Source organism: Sphaeramia orbicularis, chromosome 18 (genome assembly GCF_902148855.1).
Source record: "Sphaeramia orbicularis chromosome 18, fSphaOr1.1, whole genome shotgun sequence".
NCBI lineage: Eukaryota > Metazoa > Chordata > Actinopteri > Kurtiformes > Apogonidae > Sphaeramia > Sphaeramia orbicularis.
In genome coordinates, this window is record NC_043974.1 from 37,657,857 (window position 1) to 37,683,014 (window position 25,158).

The 25,158-nt window shown below is 34.3% G+C and overlaps 1 protein-coding gene across 1 annotated transcript in view; it reads left to right on the forward strand.

Moving 5' to 3' along the window:
• Positions 1 to 17,269, forward strand: part of trappc14 (trafficking protein particle complex subunit 14) — a 31,514-nt gene extending 14,245 nt beyond the window's left edge. The window contains exons 6-12 of the mRNA XM_030162078.1: positions 1,631 to 1,778; positions 2,005 to 2,066; positions 3,328 to 3,500; positions 3,955 to 4,100; positions 6,575 to 6,744; positions 11,117 to 11,281; positions 15,170 to 17,269. Of these exons, the coding sequence (XP_030017938.1) occupies positions 1,631 to 1,778; positions 2,005 to 2,066; positions 3,328 to 3,500; positions 3,955 to 4,100; positions 6,575 to 6,744; positions 11,117 to 11,281; positions 15,170 to 15,173 (868 nt within the window). The 3' untranslated portion in view covers positions 15,174 to 17,269. The remainder of the gene's footprint in view (positions 1 to 1,630; positions 1,779 to 2,004; positions 2,067 to 3,327; positions 3,501 to 3,954; positions 4,101 to 6,574; positions 6,745 to 11,116; positions 11,282 to 15,169) is intronic.
• The last annotated feature ends 7,889 nt before the right edge of the window (positions 17,270 to 25,158 follow it).

A 25,158-nucleotide genomic window follows, 5' to 3' on the forward strand; every position in this document is an offset into this window, starting at 1 on the left:
TCTTACACACCTTTGCTGTTTAATTCTGTCTCAAACAAACCATCCACACTTACATATACAATGAATTAAACAATATAAATACAAATATTCTTCCAGTACAGGTTCTGTGCATTGTTACATAATATGAATTAAAAGGTGCCATGCTCAACTTCACACCTCCTCCTCTCAGCATGTTAGTGCCATTTCTACTTTGTCTATTGTTTGGCCTTTGTCAATACAAGTCTCTAGTTCTTTCCATGAAGTCATGTGCCTAGAATGTTCTCATGGGTTTTGAGTATTTCACTGGTCTGATGTTGTCAACATCAGAAGTAGACATTGCATCAGGGGACATCTCAGAACAAAGGACAGATTCCGTCAGTTCCTCTAACTTCGTAGTCACACTTTTTGTCACATCTCTAGTGGGTGGAACTAAAATGCAAGGAAAAAGGCAAGTGAGGAAGATGTGTGAGCAGTTAAGGGAATAAGGGTCAACTCAGAGCTGCTCATCACCTGCTCAATTCAATGTTTAGTCGTGAAAAAAATTATTAGACCATCAAAAGTCATCAAAAATGATGTAGCTGAATGAAATAGGTCAGATTAACAGGTATACATGCAGGAGTATTGGGGAGAAATCCAAATGGGTTAATCTGATTTCCCATAATCAGATTACAGCTGTTAACCCTTTATCAGGCAAGTGACTATTTATGGTAATTTCTGCATATATTACAAGACAGTGACAGCAACAGTTACAGTGAAGCAACAATCTCAGGTCCAATGTGGTCTCCAGGGTCTGTAAGGTCCACCTCTGCATGAACAGTGAGTGTACCTGCTTTGTTAGGTACCATGAAGTAATGGTACTAATGTAAGGAATGATGTTCAAAGGGAGAATGTGGATGTGGACAAGTGTCTGTATATTTACTTCACTGATTTTTTATTTTTTTTTTTGGCTACTTATGGGTAAGGAACCAAATATGGTAACTTCGTAAACCTCGATTTTCTACATAACAGTAAAACATTTTGAAAATTTTCCTAAAAAAGAAAAAGTCATCAAAAACAATGGCTATGTAATCAAGTACTAAGTACATGGATGAATAAACTTTACACAATTTGTAGTACCAACTGCAATATCACTTTCCAACAACAATTAGACTTTTTTTATTTCTTTCTGTTTTTTATAAATTGGATGCAATCAAGGAATAATTTCTCAAAATGATATGGCAGCTTTTTGGCCATTTACACTCAAATATACAGTCACTGAAAAAATTATTAGGCCATCAAAAGTCATCAAAAACAATGGTTATACAATCCAGTATGAACTCCTGTGTGTATCATGTGACTAAAACAGACAGAAAAGAAAACATGGAATGCCTAAAAGCACTGTTTTTGTCAGTACAATGCCATAGATATTGATGGAAGAACTAAAGTGATTTTGGTTATTATCAAGAAAACCATGGAAAATGGATAGATATCAGCTCTGAAATTAAACTCTTATGAGCTATTTTTGTTATCATTATATTTGTCCAAACAAATGTACCTTTAGTTGTACCAAGCATTAAAATGAACAAGAAATTGAAGAAAACAAGGGGTGGTCTAATGAATGAACTGTGGTCCTAAATCCTTCCTACCTTCTCTGCCTCCTCTTCCTCTTAAGCCACCAGTCAGCAGAAGTCACTGTGGCATCATTCTGTCGAGTGGATAGCAAGTCTTCACGTTTACCCAGCATGCTCAGTTCTCTCGAGGAGCACAATTTTCTGTTCCAGTTGCAGCTACAAGACAAAGCAGAGGAAGACTCGAGTGAGGTAAGAGGTAAATTTAATCTACTTAACTGAATTGAACTCTTAACTCTGTAAAATACTTTACAAATGTCTGGTTTTTCATTTTATGAGATTCATCCACTTACACAGCAGCAGGGTGATTTATGTAGCACAGTGTCTAAACCACTGATGGTAGCCACTGTTTCATTGTGCTTAATGAAATTCTTTGACCAGAGACACTCCTTTTTGTGTGTATTTTCTACTTCTGCAGGGTCTGGAAGTCCCATTGGTTGCTGTATTACAGTGGTACACTCCAACATTCCACTTCACCAGGTACATTTTCACTTTCTCTTCACTGTTTGTTGTTACAATATTTCCAAATACCTACAGAACCTGCAGCTCAAAACAGTGTATATTCATCAGGTATTAGTAACTGGGAGTGCTAAAAAACTGTTCTACACTAGTGATCTAAAGCACAGGTGTCAAACATGTGGCCCGGGGGCCAAAAGTGGCCCGCCAAAGGTTCCAATCTGGCCCGCAGGATGAATTTGCAAAGTGCAGTTCAGGGCATCAAACTCAAAAATAATATTATAAAACTTATAAATAGTGAAAACACCAATTTTTTCTCTTTTGATTTAGTGCAAAAAACATTAAATTATGAAAATGTTTACGTTAACAAACTATCCTTTAACAATAAAATGTGAATAACCTGGACAAATATGAACAACCTGAAATGTCTAAACAAAATTTAGTGCAATTTTAACAATATTCTGCCTGTTACTAAATGTTTTGTGCCTTTGTAGATCTGATCTGTAATGCATATGTATAAATGATAAGTTGAGGCATAATATTGATAACATTGAACTTATATTTCTTTACAAATTTCATTTTTTTCAGGTTATTCACATCCTTTTTGTTTGGATAGTTTGTAAACGTAAATATTGGCATAATTTAATGTCATTTTTTTGCACTAAAACCGTTTGGAGTTGTCATTATTTATTGGCTATCATGCTGTTATTTTACTGGTCCGGCCCACTTCAGATTAAATTAGGCTAAATGTGGCCCCCGGAAGAAAATGAATTTGACACCCTTGATCTAAAGGGTTGCCACTCATAATTTTGATTATTGCCATTAGATGAAATCAACACATTGTGGGCAGCATATGAGCTAAGAGAAGTTAAACAACTACAAAATGAACACTCAGTACTTGTGCACTGTCAGAAAATGTCTGTTTGCCATCAGTTAAGTTCATCTGATATTGTAATTTGACGTTGTAAGGCATGGACAATAAGTTCTGATGATTTCAGTGCTCACTGCTCTAATATCCTCGGGGATGAATAAGTTTTATTTTATCTTATTTTATTGTATTTGAGGAGACTGAGCTGTCATATCATCATACTGTATGTATTAGAGAATAGGGAAAGAAAGATCAGATAAACAAACAAACAGACTTTACTGACCAACCATTTTCACTAAACTAATGCCTAAGCTCATGTCCACCACTTGTATCTGTTATTAATTATTCATAAAATTCTTAGTGATAATAGCAGGACTTTATTGGACTTTTGTGACCATAATTATCTTTTGTCTCTAGACACATTTCCACCTATTACTCGCTGCCCAGTATCTCGCTGGATCGTCCTCGGCTGGTGATGACAGCGTCTTCTCCCAGCACTGTGAGGCCTCTCGAGAGCTTCTGGGTAAAATTCACTCTACTGAACAACTTGCGTGACTTGCTGGCTGTTCGCCTGATCTGGACTGCTGAGGGTGAGTAGCACACTTCACTTTAGTTGAAAGGCAGAGCGATGATATACAACAGTCACGGAAAAAATTATTACACCATCACAGGTCATCAAAAACAATGGTTATGCAATCAAGTACTAACTCCTGTGTGTATTGTGTCTAAAATAGACAGAAAAGAAAACATGGAATAGCTAAAAACACTGTTTTTGTCAGTACAGTGTCATAGATATTGATGTAAGAACTGAAGTGATTTTGGTTATTATCAAGAAAACCATGGAAAATGGATAGATATCAGCTCTGAAATTAAACTCCTATATACCTTTGTTTGTACCAGGCATTAAAATGAAACAAGAAATTGAAGAAAACATGGGGTGATCTAATAATTTTTTCCGTGACAGTAGATGATGTTCTTCAGACTAATTTGGTCACTCTGTGTGTATCGGCTTACAGAGTTTTTATTGATTTCTTTATACCCCAGGATCAGCTCACAAAGGGGGAGGACAGGACTCTGGGCTGGGGGCGGTCATCTGCCAGTCTCCTCTCAACAACCTGGGCCATTGTAGGAAGGGCACAACCCTCTCTTTTACCGTCTCCTTTCAGATCCTCAAGACTGGACTGTTTGAGGTACATATATATGTGTGTGTGTCTTCGTAATGTTCCTGTGTGATTAATGTACTATGTGTTTTTTCAAAAGTGACTATGTCCCATCAGGTACAGTAGTGTTGGAAGCAGTTTTTTACAGATAACAAGACTCAGACTCAGCTTTATTACACTGGGTTACAAAAAAATGTTTTTTGCAAGTTGTCTAGGTTTTTTCAACTGAATTAGGACCATTTTGTACCGTTAAATCCAAAAATGACATCTGTTTTTCTCAATCAGGTCAGGTTTTTTTGCTAATTTGATTTTGAAAAATTTGATCTTCTCACAAAATTGATTACATTTTTGTGACTTTATCAGTTGATTTTTTATATAGTTCTCACCCAAAATAGGTTTTAAGAGAAAAAAATCATTTTCTAACAGGATTCCTGTTAGGTACAATGGTGTATTCACCACAGATGTAGCGGAATACGTCAGGCTTATTTTTGCAAGATCTTCTAGTCGAAGCCATTTCATTCACCTGTAATATTAAAAAAAACATTAATCATAAATTGGCAAAAGTACTCGTTTATTGCAAGAAATATGAAAGAATTTTGTATCATATGATGTGAAAATGCCCATAAATGTAAGCAAAAATGTTAAAAAGCCAAAATGTAGCATAGTTCAGAAAGTTGACCTGATTGAGCAAAATTAATGTGATTTTTGGATTCAGCACACCAAAATTATCCTAAATCAGCTCAAAAAACTTCAACAATAAATTTGTTGTTGACCAGTGTTATCATTCAAAACATGTGCACTGCAAAAAAGGGGTGTCTGAGGACAAGATAGAAACATTAAATCTGAGGAAAAAGGTCCTCAAAACAAGTGAAATTATCTGTTCATGCAGCAAGAGAATTTCACTTGACAGGATTCTTGAATTAAGATTGTTAAATCTAGAAATAAGCATGTCTACAGATGCCTGAACACTTCAAATAAGAAATTAACTCTTAAAACAAGATAAATATCCAACACTTCTAAATCTAAGTTTTTTTTATCTTGGTAAGAACCAGATAATTTACAGATCTGCATGTCTTGGTGTATGCAACTATATACAATATAAATAATAAACCAAAAAAGAAAAATAGAAGAGCTAAATTAAAATAGAATAAAAGCTACCATAAAATCCTTTAAAAAGCTCATATTTCGCTAAACCCACATTTATTAGTCTGTGGTTCATTTATTTGTGTATTTGGACCCTAATAGTTCATAAAGTTTTAATTTGAACCCTCCAGGTGCTGCAAAGCTATCTTTATATTCATTTGGGCAAAAATCAAGTGGATTTCTACAACCCGTTTCAATTCCTGCTTAATTTGTTACGTTTTAGTTATGTCATGATGTTTGCACATATAAGGTCAAGACTTCTGACGAACATTTCTCCTAGTACGACATAATTGTTATCAGCAGCAGTGGTTGTAGTAAAAACTGAAAATATGTGCAAACTTTGAGCCAGTTACCTAAAATGTTCAGTTGTTGGCTGAACGGGACAGAGCAGCACAGCCAACAACCTGGAGGGGGTGGGGCCTGAAGTGGCTCATTTGCATTTAAAGGGCCAGCGCTCAAATGACCTTTCTGGTGTCATTACTCAGAAATAGGGTTGAAGATGGACCTGTGGAGGTGAATTAATGAAGAATTCAGACCCAAGAATAGCATTTACAGTTTATGCAGACCACAGGGAAATGGTTGAAGATGATGATGATGATGATGATGAAATTCTTTATTCAGTCATCACATAATAACCAGTGTCAACAACAGCACTTCAAACATTACAGACATTGCCAAAAGGTTAATGACTGAAAAGGCACAGGCAGAAGCAAAATGCTTATACTAATGCCTGTCCTACATAACAAATTCAGCTACCCAGCATCCAATATAGGAAAAAGAAAAAAACAAAAAACATAAAAACAATATATCTAAGCAAACAAACAAGCGAAACATAAAAGGTGAAAATAAACCAGAGAAATAGAAAACTTAACCACCAAATTAATGGTAACTTAATGTAGACTCAAAAATAAATAATTTACCTATTACTTGTTAGAGCTTAACAGTTGTAAAATGCACAATTCCATTTAAAAAAAAAAAAAAAAGCACAATATCATTTCCTTAAAATAGAATAAAAATAGACTTTAAGTATGTTCAGTATTGCATAATGAACAACAGCAGCAACAGTTATTGTGGGCATTGACACCACTGATGAGCCTGCATGGTAAGAAATCCACTACTGTCTGGATGTGCGTTGTGTAAGTAATGGTGCCCATATGGAGGTGTATTAAATGAGTCGAAAAAAATCAATATCTACTTGTTGTTCTGTAATAATTTCCACAGATTTGTCTATTCATTTGCTTTTGTAATAAATGGGACACCCTGACCATATTCTACAATGCTTTTAGATGAAATTGGGTTTAGTGTTATACTTTTTTTCCTCTTCTCTTTTTTCTACCTCTGTCTCCGTGGTAACATGGCAGCTGAGCCAGCATATGAAGTTGAAGCTTCAGTTCAGAGCATCTGTGTCGGCTCCTGCTGTGAACTCTCCGTCGTCACCTGGATCCGCTGTCAGAGAACCGATTCAGAGACACAGTCTGGCCTATTCATCGAGCTTCTCTGACCAGCAGCCCAGCAGGTCACACCACATTAGGTACGCTATATCAGAGCACAGCGCCATACAGAAAGAACGAATGAGGGCAGGAAACAGGCCTCTGTAGCTCTAGTGACCACGACATGACATGACATGACATGACATCATAACACTATAGGTGCATTTAATGTATATTTAAAATGATTATGAAAAAAGCAACATTTGAAAAAAAATCTTCTTAATCTGGGTCATGTTCACTCAGCTTTTAAGAATCACTGAGGGTCAATTTTATGTCCTATCTCTTCTTACAGTTTATTTTAATTCTACTATCAACATTTATTTATGGGTGCTTCTATGAAACTGGTCCCTAAAAACAGGACATGGGGGCTAAACATTTAAACCAGATGCAAACTAATGTTATGAAGCAAGTTTGGAAGCACTTTGGGTCTTTTAAAATAAAATAAAAATAAATATTTACTGAGATAAAAGAGAAGCTATTTTTCAGATAAAACATATTCATATATATATATATATATATATATATATATATATAATTTTTTTTTTTAAACACAAAAATCTGTGTGTAACATGGTAAAAAGGACACGAAAATAACACACTACAATTTTTTTTTAATATCTTTTTATTCTCTCACAGGTACATTTTGAGAATCAGACTAAATATACGAGGCAGAGTGTTTCACAAAAATGACCACTGTTGCAAAAGCACTTGTGATTTATATGAGTTTGAATGGGCAGGTTCCACATGTAACATGAGTGGGTTACATACAAAACCTGGAATGACACTGAGATTCATGAAAAACCCACATGTCTGGATTAGAAAAACCACTAGGATCATCAAATTTAATACAGTGTCTTTATTTATAGCGGTATATCAGACCATTTACAGCCATGTTTTTCAGATCAAATGCACTGACACCTAGGTAGCTTTTCATGTCCTAATTTTGGTCCTATTTTTGGCCCCAATATTTTACTAAAAATGCATTAATTTTGGGATGGCTCAGAGCGAGAGTATATTTTTTTTTGCATTTATCTGAGGTCATCATTAGATACATCCTGGGTAGAAATATGTCTAAATTTCTCTTTTATTATTGGGTCTAAAAAACTGGAAATGTGCCAGGTACCAAAATGAACCCAGTTTCATAGAAGCACCCAAATGGACAAAATAATTGTGTACTATTTGCTGACTCCATAAAGGTCAGTCAGGTTTGTTTTTATAGCACATTTACAACAATGCAAAGTGTCCAAAGTGCTGTACAAGGATATAGGTAAAAATAAAAAATATAATAAACTAATAAAATATATAGATATAAAAGATAACCTATACTAAAACTGATAAAACAGATGCACAATAATAAGATAAGTAGTATCTAAAAATACACCCAGAAGATAAAACACATTTGTAAAAGGAGGGAGCTGTGGAGAACCTGCAGCTCATTTCACATTCTACAAACTGAAAACTGAGTTCATTCATGGCATTCTCTAGAACACAGGTGTCAAACATACGGCCTGTGGGCCAAAACTGGCCAGCTAAAGGGTCCAATCTGGCCCGTTGGATGAATTTGTGAAATGCAGAAATTACACTGAGATATTAACGATCAAGGATGTCAAAATCATTTTAGTTCAAGGGCAACATACAGACCAATATGAACCCAAGTGGGTCAGAGCAGAAACATGATAATATAAAAACCTATAAATAATCATATTCTCTCTTTGTTTTAGGTTAAAAACATTAAATTACATGGAAAGGTTTACATTTACAAATTGTCCTCAAGCAAAAAATGTGAATAACATGAACAAATATGAACAACCTGAAATGTCTTAAGAAAAATAAGTGTAATTTTAACAATATTCTGCCTGTTACTAATGTTTTGTCTATTTGTACACGCATTGGAATCTGTAAGTTGTAATGTGCATGTGTAAATCATAAACTGAGGCAGAATATTGTTAAAATTGCACCTTTTTTTCTTAAGACATTTCAGGTTGTTTGTGTTATTTACATTTTTAAGGAAACTTTGTGCGTATAAATATTTCCTAATGTAGTTTTAATTTTTTCACTGTTATTATTTTACTGGTCCGGCCCACTTCAGATCATATTGGACTAAATGTGGCCCCTGAACTAAAATGACTTTGACACCCCTGGTCTAAAACAACACACTGTAAACTTCATGGATGGGTTTATGATTGAAAGTACTGAAATGTATAAGTACCTCAGCATTTGGATAGCTGGAACAAACTCTACCCTAAAGATCTGAATACCACACAAAATCTTTTGAAAGCAAACTGCATAAAATGGTGTGTTTTTTTGAAGAAGTTGAATGACCTGTTTGATGCTGTGTAGGGAAACTATTCAGTCTACTCTTGATTATGTAATTTGTGGCCTGAATGAGTCAGCCTCTGTCCTTGGATGTTGTTTTTTTCACCCTTCACTCAGGGGATTTTGAATACCCACTAATGCATTTTATTTTGTGTAAGGGACAGGATTTGCATACATATGTATTTATTTATTAATTTAAATGTTCTACCATGTTCCCTATTCATCCATCGATCCATCTACTCTGAGCCCATGTCTGAACTCAGAGCCAGGCCACTGTCATAAATATTTTATATTCATCTGATGCAGGGGTGTCAAAGTCATTTTAGTTCAAGGGCCACATTCAGCCCTATATGAACCAGTAAAATAATAACGCAATGACAACTCCATTTTTTTTTTGTTTTAGTGTGAATAATTGCAAAAAATATAATTACATTATGAAAATATTTACATTTGCAAACTATCCTTCCACAAAAAATGCAAATAACCTGAACAACCTGAAATTTCTTAAGAACAAAATAATGTGTCAGTTTCATTTATACATTACATTACCCACAGGTCACAGTGGATCTACAAATGCACAAAACATTTAGTAACAGGCAGAATATTGTTAAAATTGCACTTACTTTTGCTGAGAAATTTGAGGTTGTTTGTAGGTTATTCACATTTTTTGTGAAAGGATAGAAACATTGTCAAAATCTAATTTCACTTTTGCACATTTTCACACTAAAAGAAACAGAAAAAAATTGGAATTGTCATTATTTTTAGGTTTTTATATTATTATTTTACTTCTCCGACTCACTGGAGATCACATTGGGCTGAATGTGCCACCAGAACACCCTTGATTGTTAATATCTTCAGGGTCATTTTTGTACTTTAGAAATTCATCCCGCAGACCGGATCTGACCCTCTAGCGGGACGGTTTTGGCCTGCAGGCCGTATGTTTAACATCCCTGATCTGATGGATTAGCTGTTTGCAGCTACGTCCCAGATCACCCAATAAAGTGACAACATGTCCAGTAAAATGGCAAGTACTTAGTGCGAACGAATGAAGAGACCAAACTATTCTTCGGTGTCATTTAACCCTTAGGGGTCTGAGCCTATTTTGGCCGTTTTTGAGTACTTTTGATTTTGCCTTTATATACTATATAAAGAAATGTTTATTATACCCATGTTTGGTGTCTTTTTTTTTTTTCAGCACAACTTCATTTATATCATCTGCCTATTATTTTTTCACTTTAACCTGCTATATCAACACAAAAAGACAAAAAACACAAAAAATATCAAATCTGATTTGAAAAATGTATATAATTTATTGCATAAATCGCACAAAGATACTTAATGAACCTTTTCAAAGACTTTATAAGGGAATATTGGTTCCAAATATTAGGTATATGAAATCAAAATTCTAATAAATTTGAACTATACTCAAATATTTGACATAAAAGCATATCTTTACACATGCGTTTTCTTCTGTTTTCTAACCCTAACCCCCCTCCCGGTTTCTGTATCTGTCGTTTTAACCCTCACCTGTAATGCTAATGCAATCTGTGGATTAGAATCCGCAGATTTGGCCAGTTTTTTCCATTTAGAAAAAGAACAAAAAATGACAAAGATATTGAAAGAAATATAACGCTTGCTTTATATCACTATAATAACACTATATCGCTTGTTTGCTCTTGTTTCAAACAGTCATATCTCTGGTTGTATTTGCTCTATCAACATCAAATAAAAAGTGGTAGTGTGTTTCAAGTCCGCACTTTCGAGTGCAATTATCCCCAGTGGTCTATGTGACCGACTTCCAACATTAAGTGTTGAAAATATCATGTGATTCAGTCACAGGGCCGTGACCGTGGACCCTTAAGTGTTAAACATGTTACATTCACTTCATTCAGATGGAAAACAGCAAACATACAATGATCTGTTTCTTCTACTGTGTTTATGAGAGCCATGTATAACATAGACCACTGTGCTGTCTTATTTATTCACTATACATCTGTTTATGGAAGTGCATGTAATCTGCATTTTTTTTCAACTTTTCAAAAGTTCATTTAGATTTGCTTGACATTTTATATGAACAGTGCTTGTGTGATGGTTCCAGGTCTGGCAGTGTGATAGAGCATCCGAGCACGACACCATCAGTAGGAGAGCCCGTGGGTAGAGGTCTGTGCCAGCTGTCTGACCACACCTTCATTTCACTGGGGAAAATCGCTAAAAGGCAGTGTAAGGTGTTGGTGCTGGAACCAGTCAAAGACACACACAGCAAGTAAGAACACGTCTTGGTCAGTCTCTGCTCGCATTTCTCAGTAGTGATAATTGTTATGTCGCTGTATAAACAGGACAAATATATCAATTACAGCAAAATATACCTGAAATAAAAAATTGTTTACTGATCCTGTGCCCCTGTACACATCAGTATTAATTATACCCCTGCCCGACTGACATTTTTGTCCATCCTATTTCTGACACTGTTTATCTATTCAAATTTCACACACATGTTCACAGTCTGATGGCTCAATTAAAATTTTTGGATTTTATTAAAACAAATTAGAAAAATTTAAATTCCAATTTTTGTCCAACTGATTCCTCGGACACTATGCGCCCGATTCTATTCAAATTAGACACACATGTTCTTTACCTCTAGGGGCAGTGTAGTGAACAGTGCAATGGCTGAATTTCAGTTTTGTTTATTTTTATTTATTTTATTTATTTATTTATTTTAGAAATTTTTCAAAATTTCAACTTGGAGAATTTGTCCAACTGATTTCTCGGACATTTTTCATCCAATTCTTTTCAAATTTCACATATATTTTCTTTACATGTGCCTTTTTCTCAATTTTTTTTTACTTTTTTTTCTTAATTTTGGAAAAGCTTTTTAAAAACATTGAAAGTTAAGACCGTTGGTAGACATAGTATCTGTGAGCAGGTGGGGCAAAGTGATGTGCGACCGGGCGGGGGTATGAGTGAAGTCTGCTTACTTTTTTGACTTAAGTTGTTTTTAACTCTACTTATTTATCTCCAGTTTTACCTATCTTTACTTACCTGCAGTTTATGTGCACAGTTCCATTATGTGTGACTGTGTTTACAGGCCCATAGATTTATGCTGAGCCTCTTAATTGGAGGCTTTGAAATTTGCCACAAGGCACGTCTCTGCACCCTGGACACTCCCACTTTCACTCTCCCACTGTAATTTTTTACTTTTTTGTCCTCGTGTAGTTGTCTAATTTTCACTGGGTTGTCAATATTCCTATCTTTAGACTTTGTTGATCAGCAGACTTTAATTTCATCGGCTCCAAGGGAAGATGTTTTTCTAAATAGATAGTTTGGTGCAGAGGACCGACTGCTCCCACTTTCACTGCAATCTGCACACATCAAATTCCAGCCCATCCCCCTGAACGCAGCCAACTACCATTTAAAGTTGATTATATTAAGAGTGACTCCTCTGCGAGGCAAATTCAGCAAATACCATGGGAAAGCCTTATCACAGCCCAAACATCCAGTACAAAATAAAACACTTAATCCAAACACAACAAACCCGCTTTACAGCCTTAACCCATAAAGACCCAAACATCCACCGCTGACCAAAAACATCTACTGATCTGAAATGTTTAATACCTGTTAATCCAATAATCCTATTTGTAAATAAGTGGTGTAAAATACAGTTTGTCATCTTTTCATGGTCATCAGACATGACCCATTTGAATGTTTAGAGGCTCGGTAGTTTCCGTGGAAACACTGTTATCTTCTACATTGATTCATTAATAAAACTAATGTAGTTTGTTTATGGAGACACTTGTTTTTATGTTCAGTTATTGATATATTTGCTGAAAAAGTCACGTTTTCTTTAGTTTTCTCTGTTTCTGATAGAACAACCTTTGAATTTACTGCGAGTTTTCATGAACATCTACATGATCAGTGAATTAAATGTAGAAAATACCTGATTTTCACTGAAAAAATGCAAAATAAAGAAGATGGTATTACAATAAAAAGTGATAGATCACTTAAGAAAAGCTAAATACAGTCGCGGAAAAAATTAGTAGACGATCAAAAGTCATCAGAAACAATGATTATGCAATCCAGTACTAACTCCTGTGTGTATCATGTGACTAAAACAGACAGAAAAGAAAACATGGAATGCCTAAAAGCACTGTTGTTATCAGTACAATGCCATAGATATTGATGTAAGAACTGAAGTGATTTTGGTTATTATCAAGAAAACCATGGAAAATGGATAGATATCAGCTCTGAAATTAAACTATTATGAGCTATTTTTGCTGGTATCATTATATTTGTCCAAACAAATGTACCTTTAGTTGTACCAGGCATTAAAATGAACAAGAAATTGAAGAAAACAAGGGTGGTCTAATAATTTTTTCCGGGACTGTATATAGAGGAAAAACTAATTTGGGGCCAGTCACAAAAGTAGCACTGGGTTTTTATTTGTTAAATTACAAATGTGTGACTCCAGAATTTGTTACGACTTGCACAAATGAATCAAAACAAGGGTATGAATTAACTCTTTTGGAGTCCTGTACAAATTACGATCTTAACTAAACCTATGTAGTTTTGTAGTTGAAACCTACAAAAACGAACAACTATGTATCCATACACCTAATTATGCATTAGTTATTTATTTATTATGGTTTTTTTATTACTTTTTTTAAACTGCAGCACTGAATCAGAATCAGCTTTATTGGCCAAGTATGTGAACACATACAAGGAATTTGGCTTGGGTTTTTACATTGCTTGCGACATACAGTTCTGACATGAACCCAGACAACATGTGGACCTAAACACAATATAGACAAACAGTCCACTGGAGACAGAGACAGAATGGGTTGAGATTTACAGTGGATTTACAATGTAATATGTACAGAAAGTGCAAATTGGAGTTTTTATACAGTGAGTGGATGAATGGATCCTGTCTATTAAAAATATATGTTTATCATCTAAAATTTGCTTAGAGGTCTTATTTCTGTCTTTGTGCGTAAGAAATCAATCTAAGTGAATCCCCAAAAGAACTTTGTGTTGGTAAATGCAAGTTATGCAAATTTACAGGATTTCATTTCTGTTGCAACATGTTGATGGTCATATGAACTATGTTTTCAGGTCAAAAATGTCCAATTTCATCACAATTAATGCTATATTTTCATGTCACAAATGGCCAAGTTATATTTGAACTGAATTTACCTGAAAAACAAATATTCTATTCTTTTAGATTCCCCAATTTTTCTTACCAGATTCTATCCTACATATCACATGTTTTATTTTTACAGGTTCAATATGGAGTATGGTGCTGATCCATCCTGCTTATGTTACGCCAATACATACATTAAGAATGTCACGTCACTTTTTAAATCAACAGTTTTCTAATAATAAGCATTTTTATAAAGAAATAACAATTCTATATTGTTATTTACTCTTTAGTATGATGATAAACTACACAATAAATAATTCTGATCCTAGTTTTTGCACAGGGATCATTAGTGTAAACGGTGACATGGCTGCCGAGCATTAGTATGATGGGATCTGTAACAACCATGTCACATCCGTCCACTGCCACATTTTGTGTTTTTGTGTCAGCTGTTATTGTTTTAGATCCACAATACTAACATTTATGAATAAGAGGAGAATTAGCAATAGTAAGTATATAAGTTTATTTCTAATAAAGTACTGGTACTGACCAGATCATCATGGGTAATGTCACGTCTGTCCACCAGCAAAAGTTTTCACATACACGTGCTATTCAAAATCCAATATTTCTGAAAATAGAGCTTCCACTGTCAAATAATATCAGTGGTCTGTGCACAAATGGATTAGCTTTATTTCAACACAGTTCTATGCATTTCTCACAACTTATTTTTTTTTTTGACAAAATTGGCCACTCATTTGACCCCCTAAGTAAATTTTAGCCGCTATGTATATATTATTTACAGTAGGTTTTACATTGTAATATGTACAGAAAGTGCAAATTGAAGTTTTTATACAGTGAGTGGATATGTACAGGAATAGGGTCTGTAAAAATATGTTTAAGTTTGTTTATGTTTGAGCCAGAAATAACACAGCCACACACATAAGTCTGTATACTCTGCCACCCCACTCAAAAAAATAAAACAAAATAAATGAAACTAATGTCCGCTCTTTCTTCTGACAGATGACGGTGAGGTTTTACCGCCGGTTTTACATCCTCATCAAGTACAAACAACCAGAGCTTCACAGCAGAGGAAGAGGACGGCAGTGTCTGGGACATCGCTGCATGAGACACAACAACTCATCATTTTACTCTCAATTCCTAAAACTTAAGGTTTTACTTCTTCCTTTTGTTTTCATTTTTGTTTTTAAATTAGAAACTGTTTGCCTTATTCCTCTCATTCCAAGGTATGTTTGCCTTCCTCTGCCTTGGATCCTTTCATCCACCCACTATACTGTATGTTCATATAGTGTTCATATAGTAGGGGTTGAAGCATTAACTGACTGAAGATGTTATTTTTAATAGAAGCGCTTGTTTTTTTGCAGGATATAAGCAGAAAATCTCATTGTATCTGCTTAAGACTGTAAGGGTCCAACCTTTAGTTAAAATAACCACATGATGCTGATGGACGACTGGTCTGTCTGAAGCCTTTGCACTCATGCTGTATATTTTATAGTCAGATCACTGTAATAGGATCTCAGGTTGAACTAAGAGTATCACAAAAGTATTCTTAATAGCTCTGCCTCTTTACGTCTTGAAGTTAGAGTTTGTTCTATTTAAATTAAAAGTATAAGTGTTTTTACTGGACTAAAAACATGTTAACGTTTACACTGGAGCTGCGTAAAGAGGCATTTAGAACCTGCACTTCAAACATCTCCTCTGATGAAACTACTGATCAGATTCGTTTCAAATTTCATTTCAATGTAGCTTCCTTGGGACAATGTGTACAAACTCAGCTCATATGTTTAAGAAGTTTAGATTTTTTTCATTTTTGATGAATTTTTTTGGAGTATTAAAAATTTGCCTTTACTTATAATGGGCCATATTTTGATGGTTTATAACATGGAATTGGTTAGAGATATCAATATAGTTGCTTTTGAGCGCTGATAGGAAGTCATATATGGACTTTAATTTGGGTCCATGACCTTTGACCTTACGTGGTCAAACTCACGGTCACTAATGTCGAGATTTCAACAATCTTCTTATCCGAAACTACTGGTTAGATTTATTTCAAATTTTAATTAGAGCTTCCTTGGGACAATATCTACAAAATTTGTTCACAGATTTGACAAATTATATTTTTTTAATTTTTGACAAATTGTTTTCAATATTACAAATTGGCCTTTACTTAAAATGGGTCATATATTGATGGCTTATAATGTGGAAATGGGCAGAGATGTCAATATAGTTGCTATTGAGCACTGACAGGAAGTTATATGGACTTTAATTTGGGTACATGACCTTTGATCTTGAGTGACCTTGAAGGGTGAAACTCAAGGTCACAAATGTCTAGATTTCAACAATCTTGTTATCCGAAACTACAGGTTGGATTTATTTCAAATTTTCTGTGTAGCTTCCTTGGGAGAATATCTACAAAGTTTTTTCACAGTTTTGAGAAATTTAGATTTTTTTGTTGAATATCTGAATTATTAAAAAATTCCCCTAATTATAATAGGCCATATTTTGATGGCTTATAACATGGAAATGGTTAGACATAGCAATATAGTTACTATTAAGCATTGATAGAAGTCATATGGACTTTCATTGAATTAGTTGAGTTCTCCTGTGAAAGCACCGCCCACTTTTATTGGGACACTGATCTCTTACATCCAGACCACAGGACTCAACACAGCAGCAGAACTTGACAACCTCGCAAATTCAACTTGTGATTGATTCTTGATAGAACATGCTGGTGAGCTACAGGGCCATTGGTCCTCTTTTTATGTTGTATATTTATTGTTACTGTAAACTTTTTATTTGGTGTCACACATTTTTGTGTTTGCATGACTTCTAATCCATTCTAGCAGTTCAGTAGCGAAGCAGAACTTTTCACAGTGAGCTTCTTTTCTTTCCAGTGTCCTATAATTCAAAGCTTCTTAAACAGTACTTTTACAAAAGGACCATTAGAACATTTAATATAGGGCCAAATAACACAAATGGGACCAGAAGGACAAAAAATCACATACTTAAGAGTATTTACAAAAACTTTTAATAGAAGTCTGTGGGAACCAGATACAATGTAACAGAACTAATCTTCTGTCGTCTTGAGCTGAACATGAATCCTGAAAAGCACCACTGTTTTGTCTTTTGGTAGAAATCGCTGCAGTCTACCCCTTATCTGCTAAAACTTATCTCTCTTACATTAAACTCAGCCATTTTGGAATTTAAGGGCCTCTGTGGTATAGGGGTGAATGTGCAGCAAAGAGCAGGAATATTAAAAATCAGTGGTTTCTAGTAAAACTGCAACATTTTACTCATTTTTCTCATCTTTCCATTGCAGTTTTGCGTGATATACCAATTGTGCTACACTTGAAAAAACACCTCTTGCCAGCGCAAAAACTTTTAACCAAAAAACAAGAGTTTTGGCGAAATTTGCATTAGGTAAATTTTTATGCGCAAGTTATATTCACGCAATTTGAGGGTCAATGAAAAAGCGACTATTGATGTTTACATCTCAAATCAGCATGAACAGGATGTCTTACAACTGTAGACATGATGTGTCCCAATACTTTTGTCCATATAGTGTATATAAAGTTGTCCCATCTGATTCCCTTATTTCTTCTACACTGCAAAAATCCAAATTTTGCCGAGTGTATTTTTCTCATTTCTAGTCAAAATATCTCATCACACTTAAAATAAGACATAATCACCTAAAGAGTAACTTTTCAGTGAGATAGAAGAACTGATTTTTAGTCAATAGATCTGGGGAGAAAATTTTCAAGAAATCTTACAAAGGTCATTTTCATTTGTTCCATCGGCAGATTTTTTTTATTTTTTTAATATAATTTTTTTGCTTTATTCAAGATTTTTTTTTGCTTAATCCAAGCAAAAATATGTCTTATTTTAAGTGTGATGAGATATTTTGACTAGAAATGAGAAAAATACACTTGGTAAGATTTTGATTTTTTGCAGTGAAAAAGAGTCCTCGATGTCAAAGATATAAGAACTTATTTTTAGACAATAGATCTGGAAAATCTTATTTCAAGAAATTTTACCAAGATAATTTTCACTTGTTCCATTGGCAGAATTTTTTTTTGCTTAATTCAGTTTTTTTTTTTTTTTTTTGCTTAATTCAAGGGAAAAAAAATTGCCAATGGAACAAGTGAAAATTATCTTGGTAAGATTTCTTGTAATAAGATTTTCCAGATCTATTGTCTAAAAAATAAGTTCTTATATCTCACTGAAAAGTTACTCTATAGGTGATTATGTCTTATTTTAAGTGTGATGAGATATTTTGACTAGATTTGAGAAAAATACACTTGATAAGATTTAGATTTTTGCAGTGTATGGACTATGTATTATATTCAAACAGAACATAATGACAGTATTTAAAGAAACATTCCATTTAAATAATTGACCTGACCATCTAAAGCGCAATAGAAATAATTAATATATAAATATTCCCACATTATCATCTAACATCTCTTGTCCTTGTTGTTCATAAAATGCTGAGATATGCTGTCAAATAGTAAAATCTTGAAATTCAGACTTTTATATTCACAGTGGAGATGTTTTGTATTGACGAACCATGAATGTGTTCATTAAGGCAACAGAAAAAGTTTTAGCTTTTATCATTTCAAACAATTCCTGACTGCTGTTTTTTGTTTTTTGTTTTTTGTTATTTATGTTACAAGACAAACTGAATGCCTTCTAATATTCAACATGGTCTGTGCTGAAATGTAGTTTGTGAGGAAAAACTTTCATTGAACTATACTGTGACAAATATTTTTGTAACATGCTTTTGGATCTTCTGTTTTCTGGACTCTTGGATGTCAAAACATTTCATTGGAATGTCTGTGAAATTTTCCGCTGCACATTTCAAACTGTTAAATAGTGTTGGAGTCAGTGTCTGTTAAAACAAGATAAAGACCAGATACACAACAAGGGTTTAAAAGCAACTAAGACACACATTAAGACGATATGATTCCTAAGTGTTAGTGACTGTTTGTGGCTCGGTCCATTTCAGTAAACACAGAACTGCTACATTCATTTACAGTTGTGTGGTTTTCTTTTTGCTTCTTTTTTACGGTGGTTTGACATGATAAATTCTACTACAGAACATTTGTGTGACGTCTATTAAAAACAGACAGTTTCTTTCTATCAAATAAAACGACCTACACTGGCTGACAGAAAATTAATATGGATGCAGTTCTGATTTTTACCACAAGGAGTCACTGCTGGTCTACCAAACAGTTACTGACAGATGCAGAGACGAGAGAAGAGGAGGGATCAGTCTGTGGTCAATGGGCACTAATAACTGATCATATTTATAATAGTTGAAAGCATAAGGCCCGTAACTTACATAAAAATAAAAATGTATACAAATAATTTCTACACAAAAGCCTTATCTGCTAGTGAAATGTGGACGTTTGAGACTAATCCTGCCTTCACATGCAATGGGAATTATGGAAAATACAAGTTATGAACTTGAAAATTGCACATGAACACCCCCTCATGTCATATTTTCCTGGAGAACTGGAACATTTTTTGATACACAAGCTGCCAAGATGAAAATAACCTTTGAACTTTTTAACATGAGCAACAAGGGATTCATGGCAAATCAGAAACAATGTTTTTATTAACGCTGTGCTGCTGTTGGCTGAGGATTTTGCACATTTATAGCATACAGAATTTGCAAAAAAAATAAAGATTAAAAAAATACTGACACATCTAAAACTGTTTTACCCAAATAGCAGGTCCTAGTGAACTGTGTGACGGCCATTTTTCATTTCGCTACGTTAACAAGAGCACTTGAACCAAACATACTTGTAAATTTGAATCCACAACAGGAAAGCATCATCTTCTTGATAACACGTGAAGGCAACACTAGCTTAAAGATGATCAGGTCGCTTCCTTTTAAAAGTGTACCCATCTCTATGTAGTAAAATGAAGCAACAAAAACAGTTTCCTAAATGTCCATATAAGGTTGACATAAAGCCTGAGTAAAAAAAAAAAAAGGTCTCTATAGCTGAAGATGACGAAAGATGGTGATGGACATATGGGCGTGAAAAAGCAATATTATTGTTGGAAACATCAGAATTAACTAGAAGCACTCGGAGAACGCAGACCTCTGCTAAGGCTGATCAGTGCCCCCCCCCCCCCCCCCCCCCACGCCAAGGAGGTTATGTTTTTGCCAGGGTTTGTTTGTTTGTTTGTTTGTCTGTCTGTCTGTTTGTCTGTCCGTTAGTGTGCAACATAACTCAAAAAGTTATGGACAGATTTTGATGAAATTTTCAGGGTTTGTTGGAAATGGGCCCCCCCGTGGGCCCCCCCACCCCTGATCACCACCAAAATTTAATCATTTCTTCCTTATCCCATTTCCAACAAACCCTGAAAATTTCATCAAAATCTGTCCATAACTCTTTGAGTTATGTTGCACACTAACAGACAGACAAACAAACAAACAAACAAACCCTGGCAAAAACATAACCTCCTTGGCGGAGGTAAATATTGGTTCAGGTTCGGCAGGTTCAGTCTTATTCTACCTCTTCAGACATCCCTAGAATAGAATAGAATAGAATAGAATAGAATAGAATAGAATAGGCTTTTATTGTCATTACACCAGTTGTGCAACAAAATCACAGGTGGTCTCTACCAGCGACAGTGCACTTACATCTGAATAACAACACAAAAGATACAGACATATATTAAAAAATATAAAATAGTGTGAAATCAAAACATAGGTGCAAATTAGTGATATACTGTATGAAAGGGTTACATTTAAAAAATATATAAAAGTAGTATAAAAATGTGCAAATGGTGTAGTGTAAATGATGTAAACATACATGCAACAGTGTAAACAGTGCAAATATAAAAGCGTCGGACTGATCTCATGAAATTGCATTGTATGTCACGCCGGTTCTTATGGTATTTGGTGTGTTATGCATTCGCATTTTCATCCTTTTGTGTGTTATTCGACGCCATTTGATCGTGTGTCAATTTGCGCCAAGATCTCCATTTTACACATCCGTAACCCCTAATCCTAACTGCTAATTGTGTGGTCTTTGACGCTGCATGAAAGCTTATAATGCGTACAGATAACATGTCAATTAAAAGTGGCATGTATATTTACGTAATTCATGATATCACATTGAAAGTGTAGACAATGTAAACATGGAAAGACGGCATTGCATACATGGGAGAGGAGTTCTCTGGGTCCCAGGTCTGTGCTGGGTCTGATCCCTCCCCTAAACTTCCATAGACTGGACGTGCCCATCTCAGCCAGGTATGGTCCAAGTAACAAATAAAAGTGAAGTAGACATTAGAGTTATGAAACACAACTTAGACAAAACAAACACAGGAGGATGGCAGAAAACAAATAGAATGTATTAATGAAGTGGTGCATGAATTAAAGAAGTGATATTTTGCTTTTTTTAAATCGAATTATGCATTTAGATACAGTTCCCTGTGGTCTACATAAACTGTAAATGCTCTGTTTGGGTCTGAATTCTTCATTAATTCAACTCCACAGGTCCATCTTCAACCCTATTTCTGACTAATGACACCAGAAAGGTGGTTTGGAGCGCTGGCCCTTTAAATGCACATGAGCCACTTCAGGCCCCGCCCCCTCCAGGCTGTTGGCTGTGCTATTCTGTCCTGTTCAAGCAACAACTGAACATTTTAGGTAATCGGCTCAAAGTTTGGACATATTTTCAGTTTTTACTACAACCGCTGCAGCTGACAAACAATTATGGTGTACTTGGAGAAATGTTCGTCGCAAGCCAAATCAAAATGAAATCAAATTGTACTTATATTTTCCCAAATCATAACAAAAGTAATCCATTGACACTTTACATATAGAGCCGGTTAAAACCAGACTCTGAAGCCAATTTACAGAAACGAAACAGTCTGGTGACAGTGGCGAGTCTTCACCTTATGTGTGCAAATGTTGTGATGTAACTAGTTATAAAACGTAACAAATTAAGAAGGAAGTAAAACAGGTTGTAGAAATCCACTCAATTTTTGCCGGAATGAATATAAAGATAACTTTGCAGCACCTGGAGGGTTCAAATTCAAACTTTATGAACTATTATGGTCCAAATACACAAATAAATGAACCAAAGACTAATAAAAATGGGTTTAGCAAAATACGACCCCTTTAAGGTTACAAAGATAATAATGAAAAAGTAAGTTGCATATATTATCAGTAGTCGTGTGTGCATGAATGAGTAAAAGTGATGGAAACGAAACTAAACAAAAGGCGAACAAACAAAAGAAGGAGATGTTGGGTTTCAAACCTTAGGCCACACCCACTGCCAGGTAGCGTTGGAGAAACCTGACCATTTGACTGGTTGGCTGTGAAGAGGAGGAGGAGAAAACCCAAGAGAGCAGAGAGACGGGATGTACGAGGGCCGTTCAATAAGTTCATGGCCTCACCCAGAACAGAACAACACAGACTGATAATTTATATTTTATTTTTCAACATAATCTCCATTTACAGCAATGCACTTGGTCCATCGATGTTCAAGCATCACTATCCCATCACGAAAGAATGTAACATCCTGTATTATAACAACTAGTATTTCTGGGTGAGGCCATGAACTTATTGAACAGCCCTCGTACTGTAGATGAAGGAGTTAAGTCCTACCCTGGGGTTTTCATGTCTGCTGTTGTCATGTGTTAGTTGGTGTGGTTAACACATGCTGATAGTCGAGCCACGTACTGTTTGTGGTTGTAAGGCTCTTCCTCATCCTCTTTTTGATCTTTTCTCTTTCTTCTTCTTCTTCTTCTCACTCTTTGGTTTCAGTTAAGTTGTCACAAAATAGAACATCTTACCTGTGGGATTTTTTCAGTTGCATGTTTTTGTTTTCTTAGTACTTGCAAAAGCTCTTTTGGTGGTCTAGTTTGGTAAGACACAGTGTGAGGTGTTTGGAAATAAGTGTGTTGCAGAACTGCAAACAAAGGGCAAACGTGTGTAGTTTTGGTGCATGTGCAAAGTGGAGATATTTTCTTATCTAAGCAGTATTATGATTATGATGATGATTCATGTGATTATTGTTATTATTAGTAGTAGTAGCAGTAGTAGTATTGTGATTATGAGGATGATTATAATAATAATGATAATTATTTTTATTAATAATGTTATTGTTATTAGTAGTAGTATAGCGATGATGATGATTTTTGTTATTATTAATAAAAATGTTAGTAGCAGTAGTAGTAGTATTGTGATTATGATGATTATAATAATAATAATAATTATTATTATTATTATTAATGTTATTGTTATTAGTAGTAGTATAGCGATTATGATGATGATGATGATGATTTTTATTATTATTAATAAAAATGTTAGTAGTAGTAGTAGCATTGCGATTATGATAATGATGATTGTTATTATTAATGTTAATAATGTTAGTAGTAGTATTGTGATTTTGATGATAATGACGACGATGATGATGATTATTATTATTATAATTATTATTGTTATTATTATTATTATTGATAATGTTATTAGTAGTAGTAGTAGTCGTATTGCGATTATGATGATGATGATTCCTATTATCATTCTTATTATTGCTATTATTATTAAAGTTATCAATGTTAATATTATTGTTAGTAGTAGTAGTAATAGTAGTAGTAGTAGTGCAATTATGATGATGATGATTATTCTTATTAATGTTATTATTATTATTAATAGTAGTAGTAGTAGTAATAGTAGTAGTAGTGGTAGTAGTAGTAATATTCAAAATGCATACATTTTCATGCCTACACTAAGAACACATTACTGTTCTGATAAACTGAGTGAATGTCAAGACTGCGTGTTTTTAAAAAATATGAGTATACGTTTATTTGCACAGCATCTGTCATACAGACTGACTCCAATGTTGAGGAGCAGATATCAGAACAGACTACGCCATCATAGAGTGAAATAAAACAACAGATAAGTGGTAAATACGAGAATAAAAACCATGAAAGACAATTACAATTACACACATAGAATCAATCAAATAAATGAACAAAAAATACACATAATCTGATTATAAAATAGCATTTATACTCTGTTATTCATCAATAACAAAGCTGTTTAAGTCTTGAGTTTATGTTTGAAGACTTCACAGTTGGTAATACTGGTGAATCAATGAGTTGTAGAAGATGACGGTGTTTCCACGGTAACTATGGAGTCTCTGAACGTCCAAATGGGTCATATCAGATGACCATGAAAAGATGATCATCTGTATTTTACACCAATTATTGACATGTTTTGATAGAATTGGTGGATCAACAGGTGTTAAACAGTTTAGATGGTTTTGGTCGCTGGTGGATGTTTGGGTCTTTATGGGTTAAAAAAAAAAGGGTTAGATCAGGGGTGTCAAACATGCGGCCCGCCAAAGGGTGCAGTTCAGCCCCTGGGATGTTTTTGCCAAGTGCAAAAATTCCACAGTCTTAAATTGAATTAAGCAAAAAAAATTATCTTAAATTAAGGAAAAAATCTTGAATTAAGCAAAAAAAAATCTTCAATTAAGCACAAAAAAAGTCTCAAATTTAGCAAAAAAATCTTGAATTAAGCCCAAAAAAAAAATCTGCAATTAAGTAAAAAAAAATCTTCAATTAAGCAAAAAAAATTCTCAAATTTAGCAAAAAAAATCTTGAATTAAGCCAAAAAAAATCTTCAATTAAATAAAAAAAAAATCTTCAATTAAATAAAAAAAAATCTTCAATTAAATAAAAAAAAACCTTGAATTAAGCAAAAAAATTCACCAATTAAGTAAAAAAAAATCTTCAATTAAGCAAAAAAATTCTTCATTTAAGTAAAAAAATCTTGAATTAAGCCAAAAAAATCTAGAAATAACAACTTAAATTTTCTTTCTTTGTTTTAGTGCAAAAAATAACATTAGATTCTGAAAATATTTACTTTTACAAACCGTCCTGAAACACTAAAATGTGAATAACCTGAACAAATATGAATAACCTGAAATGTCTACAGAAAATTAAGTAATTTTTCTGCCTGTTAC